This window comes from Heterostelium album (genome assembly GCF_000004825.1).
Source record: "Heterostelium album PN500 unplaced genomic scaffold PPL_scaffold9, whole genome shotgun sequence".
NCBI lineage: Eukaryota > Evosea > Eumycetozoa > Acytosteliales > Acytosteliaceae > Heterostelium > Heterostelium album.
The window spans coordinates 552522-566815 of record NW_008805071.1 but is presented as its reverse complement, the minus strand read 5'-3'; the positions used below and the strand labels follow the sequence as shown (position 1 = coordinate 566815).

General features: G+C 34.9%; 4 protein-coding genes across 4 annotated transcripts; 1 reads left to right on the top strand and 3 right to left on the bottom strand.

Annotated features, from left to right (window-relative positions):
* Nucleotides 1–47: 47 nt before the first annotated feature.
* PPL_08763 (Pol) lies at nt 48–4243 on the bottom strand (the record flags this gene model as incomplete). The annotated part of the gene is made up of 3 exons (XM_020579566.1): nt 48–73; nt 266–3666; nt 4236–4243. The coding sequence occupies 3 exons, from the start codon at nt 4241–4243 to the stop codon at nt 48–50; spliced, it is 3435 nt and encodes a 1144-aa protein (XP_020430241.1).
* Nucleotides 4244–4522: 279 nt separating this feature from the next.
* On the bottom strand, nt 4523–7869 carry PPL_08762 (uncharacterized protein; the record flags this gene model as incomplete). The annotated part of the gene is made up of 5 exons (XM_020579565.1): nt 4523–5044; nt 5126–5278; nt 5350–5497; nt 5556–7598; nt 7664–7869. The coding sequence occupies 5 exons, from the start codon at nt 7867–7869 to the stop codon at nt 4523–4525; spliced, it is 3072 nt and encodes a 1023-aa protein (XP_020430240.1).
* A 780-nt stretch (nt 7870–8649) lies between these two features.
* PPL_08761 (uncharacterized protein) lies at nt 8650–11596 on the top strand (the record flags this gene model as incomplete). The annotated part of the gene is made up of 7 exons (XM_020579564.1): nt 8650–8753; nt 8856–9308; nt 9408–9525; nt 9611–10568; nt 10657–10877; nt 10969–11226; nt 11300–11596. The coding sequence occupies 7 exons, from the start codon at nt 8650–8652 to the stop codon at nt 11594–11596; spliced, it is 2409 nt and encodes an 802-aa protein (XP_020430239.1).
* A 156-nt stretch (nt 11597–11752) lies between these two features.
* On the bottom strand, nt 11753–14194 carry PPL_08760 (uncharacterized protein; the record flags this gene model as incomplete). Its single annotated transcript, XM_020579563.1, has 3 exons — nt 11753–12545; nt 12918–13578; nt 13660–14194. The coding sequence occupies 3 exons, from the start codon at nt 14192–14194 to the stop codon at nt 11753–11755; spliced, it is 1989 nt and encodes a 662-aa protein (XP_020430238.1).
* Between the last annotated feature and the right edge of the window lie 100 nt (nt 14195–14294).

Here is a 14294-nt window from a genome sequence, read left to right as displayed (position 1 = left end):
CAACCACTCCGAATTCTGAATATATTTTATAATTTTATTTTTTAATATTAATCAATCTCTTCATTTTCATTGACTTTATTTTTTAAAATTGGAATTTCAAATTGATTGTGGTCATCTTGTGGATCTTCTTCCATTTCATTGTGCAGTTGTTCATATCCAAACCTTCGACGACTGAGAATTGAAAGATAATGATTGATTCTTTTGAGAATTGGAATTCGATAATGTGTATAAATAATATATAATAAATAAATGGCAAATGAAATACAACAAACGATGATGATCCAATCTTCAAGATATGATTCAATTTCATTTCCAAGGTAAATACATGAAATGAATATCAATATCAGTGATACCAATTCAAGTTGATTATCACCTTCACTGATGAACGGTGAATGTTTCAATTGAAGAAGAACACTGATCAGTGATACTCCAATCAAAAGGAATGATCTGATTGGTGTGTCTTGATCCATAATCGATACCAATACAATCACCAATCTTCTGAATAATAATATTACATCCCAATAATAATATGATGTTTTGTATTTCAAGATGAACGCTCCATATGTTCGAATGATTGATGCATCGTTATTGTGTTTTCGATTCTTGAATAATAAGATGAAAATAATCATTGGAATTCCAAGAACAACAATCAACATTGAATAACTGATTTTGAGTGCTGTTCGATATTGATTTCCAGAGCATTGAACCGATGAATCTGTGACTAAAACCGAGTTACCAATTCCAATTTGTTGACAAAAGAATATTGTAAATGTTGCAGTGCTGATTGGTGAATAAATATTCATCAATAACTTGACAAACGATCCAAATTGTCTTGGAAATATTGGTTGGTCATTCGGTTTAAACTTTCTGATAATCGTGATGATTAATGTGAAAATGAGGAGAATGAAAATTACTGCTGGGAAAACAAGGAATGTCATATAATGCCTTTCATAATAATCGAATGGTCCTGGACATATCGATCCAATGATTGATGATCCTCCACTTTCCAATTGGAGATTCAGGAGTGAAAGAATACTGAAATTAACACCTTTCGAAAGTACCATGATTGTTTGTGCGAAATAGACAACAATATTCATCAGACCTGATGATGAATCTGATTTATGTGACCAAAGAACGAGGAGAATCATTCCAATGATAACAATAGCAATTACCAGTTTGTTGGTCTGAGTACATTCGATACAACCTCCAAACCATGAATAATATTGTTCGGTGTTGTTACACGATGAACAAAGAACACCAAATGTATGTTCAAGACACGTGTTATTTGCCAAGCAATGTGATGATTGATCACAATCATAAATCACTCTTGGAAATTGATTTTCATCAAACCAATATCCTGGTCTCGTTGAAACTTGATCACCACCTTCACATAATGCATTCTGTGGACATGAAATGCAAATATTTCCATTGTATCCATAGCTTCCAGGTGGACATTCCGCACACTTTGTCGATGAATCAATGGGATAGTATCCAGGGTTACAAGGCATAATAGTTACATTGTAAGGTATGGTAAGTGGTTCCAAAGAACTTTCGTTACATGAAAAAATGACTGTTGAAAAACCTCCAACCTGACCATAGATAACTATGTTTGTGAAATTGGCATAACCATCTTCAAAAGGTACGGTTGCAATTGTATTTCCATTCACCATGAGGTATACTCTTAGGTGATTGTAACTTGGGTTTGGATAGATTTGATTCAAGTTATTACCAATTCTAATGATACCGGAAAATATGGTTTCCCTTGAAACAATCACACTTGGAAATTCGCCGCTGGCAAGCTGCAGATGTGTCGGATTCGATGCAATGATTCCACCAAAATATGCATTATTATTGGTAAGTGTACAGTTTCCGAATATCGGTAGCTTCTCGATGAAATAAACAATGGAGCCACCTCCATTCTTTGCGGTATTGCTATCGAGTATGGTAAAGTAGAATAGGATGGTGTTGAGCGATCCAGCATAGATAATTCCACCATTATAAAGAGAGGTATTGTTACGGAATGTACAAAATAGGAAATTTAGAGTGGATTGGTCACCGATGACAGCAATACCGCCCTGCGATAGTGCAATATTGCTTTCAAAGGTACAGTTGGCAGCTTCCAAGAATAAATTATTACTGCCTTGTATAATGGAACCCTCCGATCCATAGTTGTACTGGAACGTACAATTGAAAAAATGAACCCTCGGGCCATTCAAAACAAAGATCGGTCCAAAGTTTGATATGAATTGGCAGTCCTCCAGATTCAAGCTGGTGGACTTGTCAATGTCAAAGAACTTTCCGGAATTGATAAGTTTAGAGTTGTGAATAATCAATCGTGAATTGACGGCTTTGATGTAACCATAAATATCTTGGAATAGGCAATCGATGATTAAAACATATGCACCATTGTACTGCTCGAGAATAGTATTGAATTTGAAAACTTCGTCAAAGTAGGTGGAATTTAAAAACTGGCTGTTTGACAGCCTAATTTTGGTTTGCGATGCCGATATCAATAGACATTGAGTATCCCTGATGATGGCATCAACCAACTGCAAGTCACCTTGTAGTGTACTGAACATGGTTCCCTTTCCACCGACTAGCAACGAGCTGTTGACAAGCAAAGTAGACTGCGACATTGAGAACATTAGATTGGGCGAGGTGTAGACACTTGTCGAAGAAACACTGCAATTGTAGAGATGAGCATACGAGTTTTTCGAAAGCATCATGACTCCACCTTGGCTGGAGTGCATAAAGTGAATCTCAGAGTTATGAACCTCTAGCGTACTCTGAGTGGCATAAAAGTTGAAATAGTTATCTTTGAAATAAGAGTTGCTAACATAACTCGTTGAATTGGTAAGACAGATCTGACCGGACAACGATTCCGAAAAACTGCAGTTCCTAATAACCAGATTCGATCTGAAAATGGAACAGGAACACGAATTCAAATCATCGTGATTACCAATAAACACCGATGAATCGATCACAATCGAACTGGCAAAGTCGACATATAGATAATTGTTATCGTTGTTGAAAACGCTGTTAAAGATATTCAAATAGGTGACGACATGGCTGTTGGAAAGACTGGCAACACCGATCGTCGGATTCTGGTTGTAATCGGAATTCGAATTGTTTCTAAATTGACAGCCGGTGATGTTGAGTGAAGCATTCTCGCGCAGAGTGATAGAACCACGATTGGAAAAGTCAGCGTTATTATACAGCAGCAGATTCTCCAAGACACCAGTGTTGTTTCCACCGTTCAAAAGAATGATAGCGCCACCATAAGTACTGTTGCTGGTGTAACAATAGACAATCGAGAGTGTCGAGACTTTGAATATTAGATTGGTTCCTGTCACCTTGAAAGGGTAGATTTTTCCCAGACCATTGAGCACGGTGCCACCCGAAGACTGACCAACGATCGACACTGAATCGACAATCTTACTATTCATGTTATATCCACAGTAGACACCGTCCGACACATAAATAGTATGCAAAGGTTGAATCCAAGCCAATGCCATTCCAATCGAGGAGAACGGGGACTCCTTTGTCCCGTTTCCTATTCGGTCTGATCCACCAGATGCATCCACATAGAAATCTCTTGCCAGTCTGGTTTTCTGTATTCTTTTAATCTCCAAACCAGACAGCAGCAATGCGAAATTATCGGTATTCCTGTTAATTTTATTGCTGGGATTAGAATTCCTAAAAATGACTATAAGATCCAGTTGGAAGTAAGAAGAGCTGTCCACGATGTACTTGGTGACGTCGACAGAGTGCTCCTCATTGTTGATAGAATTGATTCGAGTTGTAACACCGTTTTGATCGATGTAGATACTAAAGTCATATTCAACATCGACCGGGAATAGATTGGTGGAAGTTACGAAAAAGCTTAGAATGTACGATTCTGTCAGCTGTTGCTGTGCTGTCAGTGGTACCGCACTGAATTGCTGTGATAGCGTCAGCATATCTAGAGGTGACGATCTGTTCATATTGTACTTTGCATAGTAGTAGCCGTCGAGCAATATACCGGTGTATCCACACTCCTGGTCACGACAAAATGAAATAAGTGGACTATTAACGGTCCACGGTGAAGGTAAACCACTACCGATCGATTGAAAACCCCAGTCATCTAATATTGGTTTTTCGGTTTCTTAAAATTTTTATATAAACAACACAAAAAGAATCAATCAATCAATCAATAACTGAGTACTAAAAATGAGCTATCTTTTTAAACAACATACCTGTACATATTGAAATTACAATAGATTGATGAAAAGAAATAATACAAAATAATAAATAAATAAATAAATATATACATAACATTTAGATGTCTTTTTTTAAAAATAAATGAAATCAATTTTAAGTACTTAAAACTGTGTGACTGGTTTGTTTGCATGATACTCAATTACCTGGGTTGTTTTCAAAAAAATCTTATAAGATTTCCAAATATCGAGAATTTTTTGAAATTATCTTGAGGTTGTTAGTGTTATTTGAACATTATTATTTTAATAAATGAATAACTAAACGTTTAGTTATTCTTCTTTTCTTTTTGTAGATTTATTGTGTTGCTGTTGTTATTGTTGTTATTTGATGTGTGTGTTTTTAAGTTTACTCTACCAGCTATCAATACATTAAATACTGTGAAAATGTTTAGTAGGAAATAGATGTAGGTAGCGTTCATCTCAAAGAGTAGATCTTTGAAGAATCGGAATAGGTATTCATGTGCCACAAAGAATGCAATGATAAAACTATATGGATAGCCAGCAAAGTATAGTACTATCGGGTAGGTGTAGAAATACCAACATAGGAATGGTGTATAAAGACCTCGAGCAAATGTAATCGCCAAGAAATTAACAAATAAGAAAACAAACAACATTGCTCTATCTCTATATAATTTGATGTTTTCATTAGCTATGTTGCTATTGATAATAGATGTTGTTGAATTAGCAGTCTTTGCTGATGTTGATGATTTATGATCACTCTTTAGATTGTCTAATGTTATCCACATTCTAATTAAGAATATAATTATAGTTGTTATCAATAATAATAACTTTAAAATAAAATAAAAAATGATAGAGAGAGCGAGACAGGTGTTAATAAATAGTTATCGAGTTAATGTAGAGCTACATACTAAAGTTATATTGAAATAAGATGAATCATATATTACTCTTCCAACAAATTTAAAGTTTCTAGTTTTCTCCCAGAGAAGAGTTCTACTTATATCATATGCAATTGTTATGTAGGCAATAGGATTGGTTAATAGGAATGGAATACCAATAATAATCTAGAAAGAAGTATATTGAATATTTAAGTTAAGTTAAATATAATTTTAGTTAACTTTTGAATATACTTTACCTGTAATGCACCCATTATAAATAGATTTGTTAAAATACTACTAAATGGGAGTGTATTGGCGAATATAAACAGTATTGCTGGTGAATAGAATATATAATTTAATTTCAATGATACCAAGAATGAAAATAAAACAGAGAACCTTTTATATCTATAATTTTAATTGAATTAGATTAGTTTGTTGTTGATTTGCTAATATAGTTACTTACTGTTTGTTTAATAAGAGCAAAATAGATAGATGTAGTATAAATGTTGATGGAAAATCATTGATAACAACTCTAACATTGTAGAGATGTAGTCGGTTCGATATAATTGGAAGTATAGCTAATATGATCGGTAGTTTCAATCGATCACATATCTTCTTGATCGTAATGAAATTACATATCTCCATCAGTGCCCAGATGATTTGGAATGCTTGGAGTGAACCTCTACCTGTAAGGTAATAGAGTATTCCATACAAGTAAAGGAATCCAGCTGGATAGGTACAAGGACCGTGATAATGCATGAAATGTGAATAGTCGAAATCAAACGATGATGAAGTAAGAGAATCTGACGGTGCTGGTGGTCCACTGTCAAAGTTTGGTGTCCAAAGTGGTTGAGTTTTCGGAGTGTTCAACCATTGCTCGATATGATGAATATGTGCTGGCCAATCGTTGGTAAATGTACTCTGAAAGATGATTTCATAGGCTGACAGTCCAGCGATCGCCAATACACCGATGTAAAAGACAACCGGTGAAAATAGTATACGGAAAATCGATAGTTTACTAATGATAAACGATTCGATCGATTTGACAGATGATTGTACGATTCCAATGTGAAGAACGGCTACGATGATTAGAAGGAGTCGGGTGGTTTGGATGGCCGATGCATTGAAGATACCGTCGTGTTCGACAGTCGGTTGGTAGGTTGCGGGTGGTGGTTCCAGATAGAAACTGAGCTGGCGTGCCAATCCGTCGCACGCCGTAACAACCGTTGGTACTGTCTCACGGAAGTAATTCAAATGTCCACCAGTTGTACCTACCACCAGATAGTAATATCTCAAGTTGAACAACTGAAACTCGCTGGTTTCCAACGACTCCAAGTCAATAACAGAATGGAGAGCATAGTCATTAGCATGATTCCTATAGATAACCAACTCATTGGTTGATGGATATTTTACCACTAGATAGTGTGCATCTTTTGAGAATCTCATTATCGCGTTTGAACTACTACTACTACTATTGACACCACTACCACCACCACTACCACTACTACTTGGAAATGATCTAACCAGCTTTAATCTATTCCTCTCTAACCGAGTGATATGTACGGTATTCTCTACATCCATGAATGAAATAATGGTAGGAGAAGTAGTTGTTGTGAATGATGATGATGTTGAGGATGATGTTGAAGCTTGACAAGGTTTAGATGAATGTGTATTAATCTTTAGGAATGGGAATAATGAAGGTGTGATGATGTTTTTTGTCTCCCACTGCTCGGTTGCGTCACTCAACGAATAGAGTACAACGAATGGTTTATCTGACGATGTATTATGAGTTGTATATTTTGGAACAATCATAAACTGTTGATTATAATCACTATGCTGCTTATCGACAGCCAAGAATACAATATCCAGCAATTCGAAATCCAATTTAATCGTATCCATTTCTCTACCGTCCTTATACTGTATCAATAACTTACTACTATCCAATACAACCATTAAAATATTTCCATCCGGTGATATTAATAACTTTTTAATTATCTTCTTACTATTATCCTTATCATTATCATTATCATTATTATTATACTTTATAGATTTAAAACTATTATTATTATTATTGTTGTTTTTATTAGTTATGCTGATGCTGTTATTCCACCAAATTTCATTATAATCATCCTGTGGAAATACTATTGTGAATCGAGTGATGTTTGATAGACGATGATTGATATCGGTGTTGTTATTATTCAAAGAGGTCAATGGCAATCTATTATCTATTCTATATTTCGTTTTGTCAATCTCTTCGTGATTATATATATCGATATAGGTGTATTGACTATCGGTTGAGAGTGTAATGAGTTGTTTCTGGTCGGGTGTCAATTGACATTGGTGATGTCGAACGTTGTCCCTCAATTTCAGCTCGCCATAATAGAGATGACTCCAATCGGGATAGAGATTCGGATACATTAACACTCGATGAAACTTGGCATAGCCATCATCTGAACAACTAACTATATACTCTGTCGAATTCGATATAGATATTGATTGAATATCTCTATATTTAATATTAATATTAACATTTAAATATTTATATATATAATGATTGTATAATTATAATACTTTTTATGATCTTGAGTTTCCCAACCTAAATCAATGGCACGATTACGAAGTAGTCGCCATTTCATTGTAGGACTATAGTCGTGTGGTGATAATAGAGTAGACCATTGATGACTCTCATTTTCAATACTTTTGGATAATGATGAATCAATATTGACCATCAACAACACCAATAATAAGAACAATAAACTCAATCTATATTTATACATTATTTATTTTATTATTTATTATCGGTTGAAAGATACAAATTGATTGACTGATCAATTTGATATCTGAACAACAACTGAATTAACAATAATTAATCATTTTTTATTTTTAAATTTTAAAATATTATTTTTAAAAATAATCACTTTTAAATACAAAAAGGTGAATTGATTGTAATAACAATAACGTTCAATTAATAAATAAGATATAAATAATTATTTATACCTTATTTAATTTAATAACTCTCTAAAATCGTGTGTAATGAATTAAAAATTTAAATAAATTAAATTAAAATTTTGAACTTTCCAAAAGTCAAATTAAAAAAAAAATCTTTTTTATTGACTTCTCTCTCTGGTATGGAATCCCACACCTAACACACACAACACGATCCATTATACAAACACACACACGAGTCAGTCTGTCTCTTTTTATTCTTCCTTTTTATTATTATTGTAGGTTGGTGATTCATTTTACTAGTATCATTGTTGTTGACAAAACAAAAACAAAAACAACAAAAGAAAAACAAATAAAAAAAAAAAAAGAAAAAATAGAAAAAGAATAATTAGTTTGTTTTTTGATTGCATTACATTTACTATATTTATTTAAATTCTATTCTATTCTATTCTATTCTATCTTTCTTTCTATTTGCTAGATTAACCAAATCCAATTATAATTCAACAACATTTATTAATTAATTTTTATCATTTTTAGTATTTTTTTATTTTATTATTTATAAACATACCTCTATACATACATTATTTCGAAATAATTATTTAAAAAAAAACATGTCGTCAACAGGTGAAACAGAGCAATCGACATCTACAGGTATTCCACCAGAACAAATTGTATCTGAAATTGTACAATTCATTGATCATAATGGTGAAATAGTGTAAGTTTTAGTTAATTTAATAAATAGTTATTACTAAATATATATATATATAAAAGAAATTAATAATAATGATTATGATGATAATGATAATAATAATTATAGTAAAGAAGAGAATGATCAAAAGAAATCATTTTTATCATGTTTATCAGAGAGAGCGGATTTCTTAACACGTGGATTCGATTATTCAGTGATTGCAATTCTCGGACCACAATCGAGTGGTAAGTCGACACTGTTGAATCTGTTGTTCAATACAAAGTTTGCTGTGATGGACAGTGTCAGTGGACGTAGACAAACTACACAGGGTGTCTGGATGGGTATCGCCAATATGAACTCACCAGAGACCTACTTGATCCTCGACGTCGAAGGTACGGATGGTCGTGAGCGTGGTGAAGACGAGAAGGCATTCGAACGTAAAACATCGCTATTCTCACTGGTATTGTCGTCGGTACTCATCATCAACATGTGGGTACATGACATCGGTCGTTACAACGCTGCCAACATCGCACTCCTCAAAACTGTATTCGAATTGAACTTACAATTATTCCAAAAGAAGAGGTAACTAACTAGCTAACTAACTAACAAACACTTATTTGTATATTGTTTTATTAATGTTTTTTTTTCTTTTATAATTATAATAATATCAATATAAAATAGTTCACATAAAACATTATTGTTATTTATCATTAGAGATCACGATGGACAAACACCTTTGGATCAATTAAAGACAACCTTGTTACAGGATATTAATAATGTTTGGACTGAATTATCAAAGGTATGGATATATTTGAAACTATAGTTTTGGATAGTGAATGAAATGATGCTAATTGATTTGATTAACTATTATATATATATTATAGCCAAAGGAATATGTAAATTCAAAGGTTGCAGACTTTTTCGATTTCGAATTTACATCGTTGCCACACAAGGTTTATTGTCCAGATCAATTTTTGGAGCAAGCCAGTCTGTTGAGAAACAGATTCCTCGAAGCAAACTCTGACGATTTCATTCCAAAGAAGCAATATAGACACGACATTCCCGCCGATGGTCTCTACCAGTACTCCAACAACGTGTGGGAGACTATCAAGACCAACAAGGATCTCGATTTACCAACGCAAAAGGAGATGTTGGCGCTCTTCAGATGCGATGAATTCGTGGAGGCATCCTACCAGCAGTTTGTCGTCGAGTTGAAGCCGATCCGTGAGAAGATCGAGAAGGGTCGTATCTATGAGGGTTTCGGTGACAAGGGTAAACAGTTGCTCCAGGCCTGTCTCGAGTCGTACGACCAACCCGCTTCTAGATACCACGCTGACACCGCCGCCAAGAAGCGTTCCGGTCTGAGCGATCGTGTGCTTCTCGAGCTGCGCACTCTCTTCAACAAGCAGATGGAGAAACTCTATGAGAAATCGATCGATTTCTACAAGAACCTCGTACAGGAAACCGTTGGAACAAAGAAGACCGCAGAGAGTGGCAGTCAACTGATTACACACTACTCGGTCTGGGCAAAGAATGTCAAGCAATCGACCATCGACTACTACTCGGCCATTGCAAAGGATTCCGTCGTGCCAGACGCCAACTGGGACTACTCACAGGACTTACAGGAACTCGAAGAGAAGATCACCAACGAACTCGAGACCCTGAAGGAGAACCAACTCAACAAACTCGCCAAATTCATGAGAGATATTGTATTCCAACAGATCGGTCAGCCACTCGTAAAGATCACCGAGCAAGCTAGAGACGACATGTGGAAGAGAATCGCCGAGTTACTCTCTGATGCATTGTCAAAGAATGAAATTGATTATAGAAAGAGACTTCAAGGTAAAAATAAGAACAATAATATTTTGAAATAATAATTAGTTTATTATCAATTGATATTAACAAACTTACTTTTTATTTACTATTTTAGATTTCGATGTTAAGGAAGAAACTATTGAAGATACAATCAAGACTTTCAGATCGAATGCACGTGATCAATTGAGACAAAAGATGAAAGAGAGATCTGAATTCTTGCCATTGAGAATGAGAAAGAGATTCGAAGAGTGTTTCTCACTTGATGACAAGAAATTACCAAGAAAATGGTCTAAACACGATGATATTGGTACCATTTTTGAAGAAGCAAGATTTAATGTATGTAGAGAAACAAGAAAAAAAACATAACTTTTCATAATTTATAAACCTAACTAAATATTTAATCAATCAATATTATTTATACTTGTAGGCAGAGAAATTGATCGATTTGTTTTCATATATGAGATTAAATGAAGATGAATACGAATTTACATTCTTTACTTACGATGAAGCCTCAGGATCACAAGGTTCTTCGTCACAGAGCGGCTCATCCTCGAAATCATTCGTACCATCGGCTGTAATCATCGATCCAGAAAATATTATTTTATCGTACGAACAAGGTGTAACACTTGTCGACAAGTTTAGATTGGATACCAAGACCGACTATATGAATGCATTGAATGAAATTGTAAGTTTTGTTTAGTTTATTTTGAAATCAGAACAATTAATTAACATTCTTTTTTTATTTTCATAATATTCAGTCAAGAAGTGCAAGTACCGGTGGAGTACCAGGTTACATGATTTTGTTACTTTGTGTCTTGGGATTCAATGAATTTATGGCTATCCTAATGAATCCACTCTATTTGATAATGGCAATCCTCATCGGAACCGGTGCGTTTGTATTACATAAACTTCATTTGAGCGCACCATTTATCGATATGGCCAGTCGTTTGTTAGTAGATGTTATGAACAAAATTAAAGATGTTGTATTACAAGTAGAGCACCTCTCAACTCATCACCCAGATTCACGTGACTCCATAAAGAAAAAGAATGACTAAGAAATATAAAATAGCCAATAATCAATAATCAACAATAATAATAACTTATATAGCACAAGCAAATGATGATCAAACAACAACCAGAAATGCATAAAATAAAAAACATTTATTAATTACTAATAAGAATCGAATCTAAAAAGAGTACACAGAATTTATTTATAAATCTTCCACTGCATAATGAGAATAATAATCTACGTATTGATTATCTTGATGATTATCTTCATCCTCATCATCCTCATCTTCATCATCATCGTTTTGATTGTCTTCATCGTCATTTTCTTGGTCGTTTTCAATGTTATCACCAGGTGTTGATAATTTATCTTCTTCTTCTTCTTCGTTTGTATCTTTGTAGAGTAGTATATTGATAGATCCATATCCACCGGCTTGGTCAATGATCGCTTTCTTTCCAATCAAACCTTTCGACAATAAAAGATAGAATTTGGAGTCTGCCATTCTGGGCGATTTGTTCAATAACGATACAGGATCAGGGTGATTGGTCATAATGTAGTCGAGCAGTGTCTCAAACAGTTGGTAGTTCTCAAGATTATCGGGCAACTCTAGTACCATCGGTACCAAAATCTCGAGATTCAAAGCCGATGGCTTATGTTTAAGTAGGAAGGCAACCAAGTCTCTGCTTCCAATCTGTCGGATATTCGAAACGAACACCAAACTCTTGGCTGGATTCAGATTGAAGAGTCGCTCCACCAGGTTCATGTTTTCCATGCGAACTGCAGTGATCATCACATCGAGATGCGAACGAAGCTCAAGTTTATCCAATATGAAATCGGTCAGGATCCAATTGCGCACCTCCATCGCTTTCCAAAGTATTGTCTTTGACACGGTGTATCCCTGTTGGTTAATTAAGTACTTGAAGAGATTAGAGTCGGCGGAATTGATTACCGATTCCAATGTGGAGTTGTTTGGTGGATTGGGACTGTCGGTCATGGTGCTGGGAAGTCCAAAGAGGAAGTCGATAAACCAGATCGGATAGCACTTGAACACCGCAAGATTTATCAACTTGAATCTATCGTCGTATTGATGAATCGATCCAGTGGCAACTTCTTCATTAAGATTAGAATAAATAGATTTACTGTCGTAGATCAACTGAAGTGTCTCTTTGATAAACTGTAATTTCGGTAGGTCAATGTCGCCAACAATCGTTATCTCGGGGTATAATACAATCTTGATTGATTTAGATATTAAAAGCTTCAATATCTCTGTGTATTTGTCGAATTCATTGTTTAAAAGATTGATATCAAGTGAACACACCAAATGTTGACAGTCTGCATGCGCTAGGTACTTGTCGATATATCTATTATACAAATATATATTGGCGTTATCGTAAGCTGCTTGTATGATTGCATTATAATCTATCGAATCAAAATGATTAAGATCTAAATATTGAATAACCGCTTCCATTTCGATTTTTGGTCGCTGCTCGAGGAAGAGATTATGTGCTGATACTATCAGCAGTTGAGTAGTATTGAGTTGATATCCAAATGACTCTATCATTTTGATGATATCGAGACTGATTATATCGCCGTCCACATAGATCTTGTGCGTCATTTCCTTATAGATTGGTTTATATCTTGTAAACAGATAAAACAGTATTGCTACATCTACACATTTCGTAGTATACATAAATAGTATGTCTTGGTCGTTCAGCGTGATGCCTGCTCTTTCATTTTGATCGAGCATCAACTTTAGACATTCCAAGTCTCGGAATGGTTCGTTGACAATCGTTGATTCAATGACGCTATCGCTTATTCTCATCTTTGGCAATCGAACGGTGACCAAGTTGAGCATATATACAGTGGGTTTGTAAAAGTAGTTCAGTTTGTTGTACTCATAGTTCTCGAAACGCTCCAACCCGGTGATATCCAATACGGAGTTCACAAATTTCACATCGCCAGTATCAATTGCAATCGTCAAGATCATCGACCAGGTATTGGCAGACAAGATGTTCAATCGGTGGAGTGTAGCTATCATTTTTGTGGTTCGTTCCAATTGGTCTTTGTTAGTGTCGAGAAAGATGCATGGGAGATCACACAAGTGTGAACTACTACCTTGGACCGGTGCTTTCGAAAAGTTGTGAACCAACCATTCCAGACGTTCAGTTCGGTTGCTGACGATACAACCCTCGATGTAGCTAGCCAACTCGGCGATCGATGCTTTTGAATTCATCTTGAGAAGGTAACTGAAAATGTCGTCGTCGAGATTCATCGCCAACTCTCTTGTGTGACTGTAGAGCAGATCGACCATGCCCATAGTCTTTTGAATGGTAAAGTCCCTACGTTGTTCATAGAGATATCGGATAACTTTGTAATTGCAAGTGGTGTACGCTGCTTGGATAACTCGATTCTGCGATGGCAGCAAATGAAGTACACTATTGATATGCTCAAAGAACAGATCGGTCCTATGACACTTTAACATATCATACAACATCGATTTTCTCTTGAACTCTGAACCCTTCATCGGAAAGGAATTGATAGTTCTATGTATTTCATATATCTTTTCAAATATCACCGATCTAATATAAACATTAGATAACAATGTTCTAATATTTATTGTATTATTATTATTATTATTTATTTCCATTTTTTGGTTTTGAAAAATTAGATGAGAAGTGGTAATTTTTTGGTTTTGGAACAGAAAAAAATTAGTAAAAATTTCAATATTTGCTGCTGATTAAAATCAT